The sequence below is a fragment of the Asterias rubens genome, chromosome 18 (genome assembly GCF_902459465.1).
Source record: "Asterias rubens chromosome 18, eAstRub1.3, whole genome shotgun sequence".
In the NCBI taxonomy this organism is placed as follows: domain Eukaryota; kingdom Metazoa; phylum Echinodermata; class Asteroidea; order Forcipulatida; family Asteriidae; genus Asterias; species Asterias rubens.
Window position 1 is genome coordinate 7,655,880 of NC_047079.1, and position 12,652 is coordinate 7,668,531.

The 12,652-nt window shown below is 40.3% G+C and overlaps 1 protein-coding gene across 1 annotated transcript; it reads left to right on the plus strand.

Moving 5' to 3' along the window:
* Nucleotides 1–1,825: 1,825 nt before the first annotated feature.
* LOC117302752 (metabotropic glutamate receptor 3-like) lies at nucleotides 1,826–7,280 on the plus strand. The gene is made up of 2 exons (XM_033786772.1): nucleotides 1,826–4,223; nucleotides 5,031–7,280. Exons 1-2 carry the CDS (start codon nucleotides 2,208–2,210, stop codon nucleotides 5,589–5,591), a joined length of 2,577 nt encoding a protein of 858 aa, XP_033642663.1. The 5' UTR covers nucleotides 1,826–2,207; the 3' UTR covers nucleotides 5,592–7,280.
* Nucleotides 7,281–12,652: the final 5,372 nt, after the last annotated feature.

Below are 12,652 nucleotides of genomic sequence, written 5' to 3' on the forward strand. Positions count from 1 at the left end.
TGGCTACCATTTGTTTTCCTCAATCAAGAATAATGTAGATGTGCAACTATATAATTGCAAACAAAACAATGAAACTGCCTGCCACTCAACATTTTGTACTGTGTTTTTCAGCTTTCTATGGAACTACGTGTAAAAGAGATAAAGAAACGACAGTGAATGTATATAAAGTTCAAAGTTCAAACCAAACTCGATTATCCAATGTATTCTTTAAGGCTTTGTTTTCTTGATTCAACAGATACAAGAAATTGATGTCTTTAAATGCAAGGCCAATTCCTGTAGAGCTGCTTAAACAGACAATTTTGCTGCTACAAATTGTTTGCTTAGCAAAAATGAGCAGGTTACAAGTCAGAAATGGTGCACGTCATAATGGGTGTTTTGGCTGGTGACCTTATTCCAGTAAGCATAATTTTGTTGTGCTTAGCTACTTCTTTTTCTGTTTAAGCAGCTCTATGAAATTAGGCCCTGGTTTCATGATAGTGATGATATTATGACAAGGTATTCCTGCTGTATCATCGGACTACTTGATTTGTCCGAGTTTGAAGCCATTTCCGAATTAGCCGCTGAGGCTACGGCTAGATGTAGCAGCCACTTCGGATGTGGCTTACTGGAATGCCTTGTGTTATCACCAAGTGATAACGTCTTAAGAAGGTTGGATAGTAGCTGTGTAAATAATTCTATGGTCAATGGAAGTAACAATATAGACACTTGATCATTTGTTGGTACTTTAGCCAAATAAAATAAGTAAAAAAAGTGTCATTTGAATTGTGGTTTTTGGTTTTTCTTTTAATTGCAGTGATATGTGGTTTCTATGTCAAAATGTAGAGTTGATTTTGAAGACCCTATGATACAGATTGGCAGTGAATGTGCTATGCTATGACACCCCTATATGCACATATAATCCCTCATGATAAACATGCTACAGTTGGTGTTAGGGTTGTGGTTAGAATTAGGGAAAATACTTTTGTTTGCAACTTCGGTGACCAATTCAGCCCAAAGTTTCACAGATTTGTTATTTTGTGAGTTTGTTGTGATACATGAAGTGAAGATGGTGCCCAAAGTATACCCAGCATTTGTCTGTAATACTGATGGACTCCAGTGGTCAGCGGCTGTAGCGCCCTCTATCCAAATGTGAGACTCGCCTGAACATCTGACGTCACACTTCCGAGGCCCATGAATAACTCCAGATATCGGCCTTGCTCGCCTCCCACATGTACCTTTTTTACCTCGCATCCCTATTCACACGGACCGAGATTGTTACATACATCATCTTATGGGTTAGTTAATAACAACGGAACAATGCTACACACAAGGTTGTCTTTGTTCTAGTGGTACCCCACAGAGAATTTCTTCAGAAAATGGAATAATAGAACAACAATAGCAGGACCCCATAAAAGCGGATCAGTAAGGGTGTGTTACGTGTACATACAGATTAAGCAGCAGACGACCGAAAGTATAGTTACTGAACTGCTGCTGGTGTAGCAGTCAAAATGTGTCACTTCGGAGCGGACCAATCATAACATCGAAATTGGACGCCCGTCTTCATCACTGCAAGTTTATCCAATGAAATCATTGGACCTGTATTAAAGACCAATGCACCATCTGTATCATTGCGGATAAGGACACGGGATGGGCTATTTTCATATCCGCCTTCACTAGCGCTACGATAATTATGTTTTAATACTGGATCTGTGCAAGATAATTATGTTCACTCTGCGGCCTTGTCACGCGCCAAATGGATACCATGCTGTTTCAGTCTGCAAATTGAAAGATTCATTATGGGCGGGAAATAAACGATGCTGTCGATCATTGCGTGCCTTCAGGAGCGGTGGTCAGCAGGAAAGTAAAATCGTCACTCATTTCAATGTGTGTTTCGCTCGTTGTTGGGTTGTTCGTCTTATGGATTGATAAAATCTCCCCCTGCGATGCACTCAGATTATTCTCGTCACTTCTTGTCGTCACGATTTCAATTGCAATTGGTAATGGGAAGATTCAAGTGCGATCAAACGTGAGATAGGTTTCGAGTTCTCGAGTAAAGGCATTTTGTGACTGAATTCTTGCCTTTTTGCTGAAGGGGATGTACATTAAAATTACCGCATTTCATTTTATCGCTTGCTTGCTGAGTGTTATTGGACCGGGTGACTTTAAAAACGGTTGACAAAACATTGTTCATTGTTTTACCATAGAGCAAGGTTTTACAAACACGCAGTATGGCGTTTCGTCACAGCATTGCCATGTTTCTCATCGTTTACATCGTCAATGCGGCCCGTATTCCAAAAGAACTCTGTACCGTTTATAACAGCACGGGCGACGTGTACATTGGTGGGATCTTTTCCCTTCACGGCGGTCAAGATGAGCAGGAATGCGGCCTGCGTCTACCTGTCTTCGCCCTCCAGTTGACCGAAGCCATGGCGTTCGCCGTAAACATGGTCAACCGAGATGACACCATGTTATCTAATATAACCCTGGGCTTCATGATTCACGACGACTGCTCTAGATCGGAGTATGCCATGTGGGGTTCACTGTCTCTTGTCATGGGTGCAAATCCGGTGCTGGAGGGTACCCAGTGTGTGATCCCAGGAAGGAAGCTCCGTGAAATCCACGAGATGGCCATGGGAGTTGTTGGTACGGAAACAACATCCAGTAGCGAAGTTGTGATCAGCACGGCTGGGCTCTTCAAAACGCCCCACGTCACATACGGTGCCACGGGGCAAGAGCTGTACGAAGAACACTACAACCCGTACTTCTTCGGTACTATCTCACCTGATGTTTATACTGCGAAAGCCATTATGGATTTGTTGGTCCATTTCGACTGGTATTACGTCGCCTTGGTTTACTCAACTGAGCAGAGCGTCTTAGACCTTGAACATGAGGTTGGCATCGAAGCCGCTAAACACAACATTTGTATGATCATCAGAGCGAAGGTTAGTGAGCATCCTGAGGAAGCTGAATTGAAAAATATGGTTTCAATCCTGAGACTAAATCCAAGTGCGAGTGTAGTTATCTTATTGACCAACTCAGCTGCAACCACTATCGCCGTGATGGCGGCCGCAAAGACGGCCCAACTAACACACGGTCTGACATGGGTTACGGGAGACACATTCAGTAACCGAGACCTTCATGATGTTGCATTGGAAGGGGTGCTTCTAGTCGAATACCTCAAACCCAAACTGGACGACTTTGAGACTTATATTCGGTCTTTAAACTACTCTAAAACCAACCCTTGGTACGATGAGTTTTGTGGAGGTGGTGGTTCAGACTGTCACGACGCAAGCGAGGATGGATTCAGCATGTATAACAAAATGCTTGCCCCGACCATGGACGCGGTTTTCTCCCTGGCTCGAGCTCTCGACAGAACCTTTGATGATTACTGTAACGGCTCCCTCACAGATTGCTTGTATCAAACCAGTATCAAGGATGCAGTTTTGGAAAACTTGGGAAAAACTTCTTTTTACGGGACGAGAGGACACTTCAAATACAAGGACAACTCGGTCGCTGGTCAGTTTACCATAAGAAGTGTCCACAACACGGACGGAATGCTGAGTGTGGTCGAAGTCGGCACTTGGAACTCGTCCTTTGACGAGGCAGGACGTCTGCAGGTAAATGAAAACTTGATTCAATGGAAAACTGGCAGCGGTGGGATTCCAAAGTCTGTTTGCCGTGAGGAGTGCCAGGCCGGGTATGTCGTCGAGAAAGACCCAGTAAGGCAGTGCTGTTGGGGGTGCCGAGCTTGTCGTGAAGGTGACATCGTCAAAGGCACTAAATGCATCCAGTGTGAGCAGAAGGAATGGCCAAACGCTGACTTCACCGCGTGTGATAAATTAATCGCCAAGACTGTAACATTCAACCAGCCTCTGATTGTAGCCATCGTCTCTCTAACCGCTATTGCGCTGCTCTTATGTGGGCTCACAACGTGTGGTATGATCAAACACCGACGCCATGCTTTGATTAAGGCGAGTAGTCGAGAATTAAGCGCCGTCAATATCGTCGGGGTCACACTGTCTCTAATAGCCGTGTTTCCGTTCCTCAGCGAGCCGAGTGCCGGTATCTGTGGGGTCGCTCAGAGCCTGTACGCCCTCTCATTCACCCTCATGTACGCCCCTCTACTCCTTAAAGTCAATCGCATCTACAGGATCTTTGAGAGTAGCAGAAAGACCGTCAAACGACCACAGTTCACGGGATCAACTGCCCAGTTGGTCATCGTAGCCTTGTTTGTCATTACACAGGTGAGCACAGTTATTTTGAGAAATAAAAAAAAATCTTTCAAGGGTCATTGTGAATTCTTAATTTCGAAATGTTGAGAACATGAAGTGACTGTGAATTTGAGGTGACGTGGTGTACCTCTTCGTCAAACAATCATTTCTTAAAAATAAGAGTAGCCTAATTCTGGACTCCATTGCCTCATTCGCTGACTGCCCCCCCCCCCCGCCCCCGTCCGCTACGGCCTTAATGTGTCTCTTATGCGTTCAAAGACCCAGGTGTTGTTCACCTATAGACGGTGTGACCTGTGACATCACATGTTTACAAAAGAGCCACAGAGCCTGGACTTCCTGCAGACATGATTTGTACAAAGCTCAATGGAAGAAATCATAAAATCTTATATTTTATGGATATTGCACTGTCTAATTCTTATCAATTTTTGATATGATGAGACGGGGCACATCTCAAAACTTGATTGGTTTTATGTGAAAGTTATGACACAAAATGACAACTTTCCCTTAGGACCAGTGTAGTATCTTGCCTGCCAGAATACTGAAAGAATGTACAAGGTCACACTTATTGTAAACAGGGTTCACATGGTCTATAGATACATATATTGCAAAACGCGCCACTGACCGCCATCTTTGATGTACATGTACGCCAAATTGCACGCGTGTACGCGCTGCGCACAACTCTCAGCCAATGATAGCTCTTTACACAGGCACGATTAATCAAAGATGGCGACCAATGGCGTATATTGCAATCCATCTATTACTCCGGATTTCTGATATAAACGTCTTATTCTCCATTTTGATATTATCTTCCCTGTGCAGCCAATCGTGATCTTAACCACTGCCTTGGCTGTACCAAACACCTGGATATCTACCGTAGACCTGTTCCCTAAGCCACTCACAAACCAACCCCGGACCCTGGAGGTCTTCTGCGATGTGGGCGTCGGGTTCCTCACCTCGATGTGCTACAACTTCTTACTACTCTTGGCGTGTTGCTTCTACGCTTACAAAGCCCGGAGCGTCCCTGGTAACTTCAACGAGGCTCGGTTCTACGTGGCTAGCGTCTATACCACTCTGGTCCCGATCGTGGCGGCGTTACCGCTCTACCTAACGGCAGATAAAGCCGACGTGTTAGCGTTTTCAATCAGTCTGGTCCCGGTGATTAACAGCTACGTTACTCTAGCGTGTGTGTATCTCTCTAAGCTTTACGCTGTGACCGTTGGGTACCAACAACCAGCTACCGAAGACCAACATCGTACGGGAACATTCCAGACTCGATTTCTTAAAGTTGGGTCCGGTAATACTGCCAAGGTTCACCCATCTACATCAGGGATGAATGAAGGGGCAAGCTCCGCCCAAATGGCAGTTGTAAAGTCGGACTAACGAAAACCTCAAAAGTGTATTATTTTACACCCAAGTACATCGTTGTCTTTTGATTGGAGAAAAGTTTGTCACGTGGTTTTGGCCTACGTAATAAGCCGTTTGGTAATCTCCACCATGCACGACCCACTTGACTTGTTCACATCGCACGCTATAAAGTGCCCTCGTAATAAACACTTGAAATGTAGATGGTGTTTTTCGTCACTCCCTGCAAAGATCTACTTGGATGTTTTGTAAAACATAGTGAGTGATGACAACAGATTTTTCCATGCAACTTGGTTTCGCCTCGTTGAATGGAACATTCATCTTTTAAATATAAATTGTTCACGTTAAAAAAAAAAAAGTTTCTAAGTGTGTTTATTACCTTTCGGTTTTGGGGGCTTTGAGGCTTGTATAAAGTGATCTAAATCCATTATTAGCAGTTTATTATTATTATTATTTCAACTCATGGAAATGGTTTCACCATTCCACTTATTACTCTTCATTGATTGTTTGTTTGAATGATACACGGCAAGATCTTTGTCAATTTGCGGGCACTTTGTTTGATTCCATTCACTTTAATGTAAAAGCAAGACTAAAGGGCAGAGTAGTCTGATTCCCTTTTTGTTAAGACGATCAGTATTCATTATTACTGAGGACTACAGGGGACAAAACAGAGTCGGTTATAAGAAAGATCTGTTTCCTGTAGTTATTAGTAAGTATTTATTATTGTATCTGAATCTAAAAATTGCCAATTTGGTGGAAAGGGCGAACGTGATTAAGATCTAAATTTTTGTCATCTCTGTTTGTTTGTGTGTGTGAGGTTTTTTTGATTATCAAGTAATAAACCACAAATTGACTGGGTAAATCTCAAATAATGAAATGTTTTTAAGATCCTCACCATTGTGTTAAAATGTATCCACACTGTCTTCAGACAGTCCTTGTAGATGCAGGGGTGTATTTTAAAGATGTTGTGGTTCGTGCATTTTACACATGCCCAGCACTCCTCAGCAAATTCGTTGCAATAAAAACGTTCTGCCCAATCGTTAATTGCTGGACCAATCGTCTTTCCCATTAAATGCGGCTTCGCTTTTTATTCGCGTAACATGTTTTAAAATGTAAAGCGCCGTTCTATATAGTATGTAATTAGAGCGCGCTATAAAATGCCCGTTTTGTGGTATGGTTTGAAACTGTATTCCGTATTTCTAGTTAACATAAATGTGTTGTGCTTGGCTACTTGATGTGCTACCGAGCTCTATGACATTTGGCTAAAAGCTTTATTCTGAATGTTTTCTTTTACGATTTTGTTTTGTTTAGCTCTAGATAGTTATTTTACCTAAAGATTGATGTAAATATCGGGGCTGTATAGAAACCGGACAATACTAACATATTATATTGCGGCTGTAAAAAGGAAATCGAACATTATGAATATAATTATAATTCACGGCTTGTCCCCAAATCGCAAAAAATTATCAATGTTTACGTGATTATTTGTGATTTGAAAAATGTGTACAAGATTGTATTATACCTATATAGTGTAAAAAACATAAAATGTTTAAAGAGCACAAAATTCACTTAACAAAATTGAAAATCTATTTTTTTTATATGTAACAACCGTGAGTTACTGTTTATGTTATTAAACAAAACAATCTTTAAACCCTACGGAATATGGATATGTCAAAACTTATCTTTATTATCATATGTTATTAAAGAACTGAATGTATGAACAAGAAAAAGAAGTGCGCAATTATTGTTTGAAGTGATAGTATTTTTGTCTTCAAATCAAACTCCATGGAAGCTCAGTCCAGCGGATGGAGCAGCCATTTGTGGACAAACATGTTTATTACATGAAATGTTTAAACATTACTTCAGAGATGAGCTTTTTCAATAATCTTTCATCACTTATGTGTAAAGGCACTATTGATAATTACTCAAAACATATGTTAGCATAAAAACTTACTTGGTAACGAGCAATGGAGAGCTGCTGATAGTAAACAATATTGTTAGAAACGGCTCTCTCTGCAGTTTTGAAAAAGAGGTAATTTCTCACCCAAACAATAAAGGACTTCAGCTGAAGCCTTTCACTATGCACTTAGAGCACACAAAGTAATGCAGCAAGGGTGTTTTTTTTCTTTAAATCTCTTCCAACTTCGAGGACCAATTACTGATATTTGACAACAATTACCAAACGTGTCCAGTTCCTTTAAAAGTCAACACTTGATGTAAATTAATTAACTTTGCTGTTAAGTAGGTGTTTGACTTCTTTGATAACGGTAAAGGAATGATCTCAGGTCGAACTAACCCTGAGCATTTAGTCTTGTTGATCAATAATACGTATACATGTTGTGACCGGGGCGGTCTATACGCATCACTGAAGTCTTTAACAAAATAATGCTCATATATTTAGATGAATCGTTTCAATTATTTTCCTTCACACGTTGAATTTCAGTCTTAGTAATAATTATAGTCCCTTCTTTTAAACGACGCTGAGGAGTAATATGTAATGCTGATTAGTTTTTGGCTCCGTGCGAACTGCGAAGTCCAGTAATTAAATTCTAATTACTCAATCTATAGGTACATGGAAAATGGGCACGTCAGAAAAACACAATATCGTATTGTGAAGGCCAGTTATTAACTCCTAATACTCAATCTTAGCTGACAAAGGAGTTTGACATGAAATATGAACTTGTAAGAAAAGACACAATATCGACCTGATCATTATCATCAGAGGTTGACTCATCAGGCAATGATCTGCTCAAGGCGTTTACACCATGCAGTCAACCCACATTTCATCAAGGATGTTGCTCAGAATTTGCCCAGAGAAATATTTTCAACATGGATATTAATTATGCTAATTGAATAATAATGTTTTCAAAGGAAGGAACTATATAAATACATAGTAAACTTGTGGGTGCGAGTATAGGCTCTGAAAAGAGCCGGTATTGATGGCGTTCTCGACGTTACTAACACTGTACAAAATCCGTGAAATTTACGGCACTTTACCTGGCACCCTAGCTACCGGGTAAAGCACCGTTAATTCTTTTTTTACAGTGAAAAGTTTCCTCTGCTCGTCTTCTGAAGAATATTTTCATCTGAAACGCTGTCTGCTTCGATAGAAATTAAACATTTGTTTTTAATTTGATCTCAAAATGTCGCCTTATTGACCCAATTCTCTAGTGGGTTTTTGCAACTCAAACCATCAGAAACATATTCGAGCTTTGGTCATCGGTTGAGCGTCTGCGCGTGTTCGGTTGAACAGCATTGACGAAGCTGTTCCGACCAAACAGTCACCGACTTGTCGCATCTCGGTTATTTCAAGATGGCGGACTAAGACAAAGTTATATCACTTTAAAATAAGATTTGTTTAAAGAGATGTAGGCCTACCTAGGTCATGAACTGCTTTTGATTACCGACAAGTTTTCGCGTATATTATCTTGAAAACTGTTTCGCCAGAAACTGGTTTCCGGTCACGATCGCCAAAATGCGCCCGTGGCACCGTCGCACCATTTCATGAGAAGTGCTCCCGTATGTTTAAGACAGGACAGTGTGAAACTTAGTCGACTTGACGTTTACGGGAAACGTGACAAATGGTGCTGAGGGGCTTCAACAATCTAATGAAAAAAATAAAAATAATAATGGCTAGAGCATGCAAAGCAAATTTAATATGACTTCAAATAAACACAATTCTAAACATGGACAACTATGAACACTCAGAACAGGCGAACGTACCCCAGCGTATCCACAGCATGTGATGTGGATTTATGGATACAGAATCAGCACGGACGAGCACTTAAAATTAAAAATATTAGAGTTAACAAAAAACTACACATGATTTTGGTCACGATCCCTGTGTACATGCGTGGAGTTGAATAGTTTTGCATTAGGCCTACCAGACTAATTCCCCCCCCCCCCAGTCTCGCTTTGGTTGCGTTGGCTTATATAGTACGAGATAACTGCAGAGTGCATGACACATGTGTATCGATACATTTGTATCGATCGATTCAAATCAATCAATATTTATTTCCATATTGATCTTAAAGGCAGTGGACACTATTGGTTAAATACTCAACATAATTATTAGCATAAAACCTTCCTTGGTAACGAGTAATGGGGAGAGGTTGATAGTATAAAACATTGTGAGAAACGGCTCCCTCTGAAGTAATGTAGTTTTCGAGAAAGAAGCAACTTTCCACGAATTTGATTTCGAGACATCAGATTTAGAATTTGAGGTGTACAACTTCGTGTCACAAGGGTGATTTTTCTTTCTCGCAAATTCGACGACCGATTGAGCTCAAATTTTCACAGGTTTGTTTTTTTGTGCATATGTAGAGATACACCAAAAAAATTAGAAGACTGGTCTGTCACAATTACCAGATACGGAGCATACCAGCAATTTCTTTTTACAGAACCCAGAAAGACTTGTTTTGAAATAACTGACAAATAAGAAACAAACTCGCCACACGAACAGAAATTAACAGGCACGAATACATACACTAAAGGAGATTAAGCTGAGTATTGGGAACTATAATACAAAACAAGACGGGTATATCACGGACTGTTTATAAAAAAAAAAACTTCTTATTAGAGATTCGAAAGCCCTCGGGCAACCCGCCGTTTCACGACTGTTAATTATTTCTGCCTGATTTGGTGAGAATTGGAAAGTGGTAAAACTATATGCAATCAAATTTCCAATAAGCACGTAAGACACCCGCGTACTTCCATTAGTGTTGTTGCTTAATAACTTAGTTATCTTGAAAACTGTTTCGCCAGAATCCGGTTTCCGGTCACGATCGCCAAAACGCGCCCGTGGCACCGTCGCACCATTTCATGAGTAAGTGCTCCCGTATGTTTATGACAGGACAGTGTGAAACTTAGTCGACTTGACGTTTACGGGAAACGTGACAAATGGTGCTGAGGGGCTTCAACAATCTAATGAAAAAACAAAATAATGGCTAGAACATGCAAAGCAAATTGAATATGACTTCAAATAAACACAATTCTAAACATGGACAACTATGAACACTCAATACAGGCGAACGTACCCCAGCGTAGTCATGTGATGTGGATTTATAAATACAGAATCAGCATGGACGAGCACTTAAAACTGAAAAATATTAGAGTTAACAAAAAACTACACATGATTTTGGTCATGATCCCTGTGTACATGCGTGGAGTTGAATAGTTTTGAATTAGGCCTACCAGACTAATTCCCCCAGTCTCGCTTTGGTTGCGTTGGCTTATATAGTTCGAGATATAACTGCAGAGTGCATGACACATGTGTATCGATACATTTGTATCGATCGATTCAAATCAATCAATATTTATTTCCATATTGATCTTAAAGGCAGTGGACACTATTGGTTAATAATCAACATAATTATTAGCATACAACCTTCCTTGGTAACGAGTAATGGGGAGAGGTTGATAGTATAAAACATTGTGAGAAACGGCTCCCTCTGAAGTAATGTAGTTTTCGAGAAAGAAGCAACTTTCCACGAATTTGATTTCGAGACATCAGATTTAGAATTTGAGGTGTACAACTTCGTGTCACAAGGGTGATTTTTCTTTCTCGCAAATTCGACGACCGATTGAGCTCAAATTTTCACAGGTTTGTTTTTTTGTGCATATGATAGAGATACACCAAAAAAATGAGAAGACTGGTCTGTCACAATTACCAGATACGGAGCATACCAGCATTTTTTTTTTACAGAACCCAGAAAGACTTGTTTTGAAATAACTGACAAATAAGAAACAAAATCGCCAAACGAACAGAAATTAACAGGCACGAATACATACACTAAAGGAGATTAAGCTGAGTATTGGGAACTATAATACAAAACAAGACGGGTATATCACGGACTGTTTATAAACAAAACTTCTTATTAGAGATTCGAAAGCCCTCGGGCAACCCGCCGTTTCACGACTGTTAATTACTTCTGCCTGATTTGGTGAGAATTGGAAAGTGGTAAAACTATATGCAATCAAATTTCCAATAAGCACGTAAGACACCCGCGTACTTCCATTAGTGTTGAATTGCTTAATAACTTAGTTATTATCAGGTTCGTTATAACCGGTAATTCAATACAGCAGTGGGAGACAAAAGGGTATGAAGAACCATCGAGGTTGCTCTCTATACTAAGCAAGCAACAGGAATTTGTATTCATATTTATATCGTATAGGACGTCCTGTTTTCAAGGTGTCCCAAATATTTTACCTCTCTGTGCCCGATGTAAAGAGTTCCTAGATAATGTTTGTGGTTTGACTTGACAAGTAAAGAGTACCCTCTCCCGTGGTTTGACTTGCCAAGCAGAGTCCCCTCTCCTGTCTTTTTTTGTTTACCTTTCATTTCTTTCCAAAAACCACACAGGAACAACAGCCTGACACGTTCACCCAGGCAAGTTGTGTTCTCAAGAGGAACAACACATTGATTGGACAATATTAATTGTTGTGCAGTGAAACGGAAAATGTATTCGGAAACTAAGGCTGGCTTGACTGAAAACAAATCAGCATGGGCCTTTTATTTGTTCATTTATGATTGCTTGTATTAATTGGTGACCAGCATAAAGCCTTCGGACGATAAAACTTTAGCGGTGCAATATTTTTTTCCATTATTCTCTCTCTCTTTATTGAAAAAAATTGTTAGATTTCATTTATTGCAAATCATCGAAACACAGAATATTGACAACCAATAAGAAAACTGGAGTTATAAACAAAATTACCGGGACACTTTGCCTGGGATCGGGTGAGATGGTCTATGAAAAGCGGTGTTATAAAATCGATATGGTTAGAAAGGTGTTTTAAAAGTAGAATACACGATTCACACAAACATGCCTCGAAATTGCATGGTTTTCCTTTTACTTTGCGAACTGGCACGGTCGGCCATTTTATGGAGTCAAAAACTTGACTCCACAAAATGGCGTGCCGTGTTAAACCATGCAATTTCGAGGGAAATTTGTGTGGATTGTTATAATATTCTACTTTAAAAGAATCTTTCTAACCATAATGCATTACATAACAAACGGTTTTAAAATCTTTTTAAAGACCAACTCGCCCGATCCAAAGCAACGCATCCCTGTTTAAGGAAA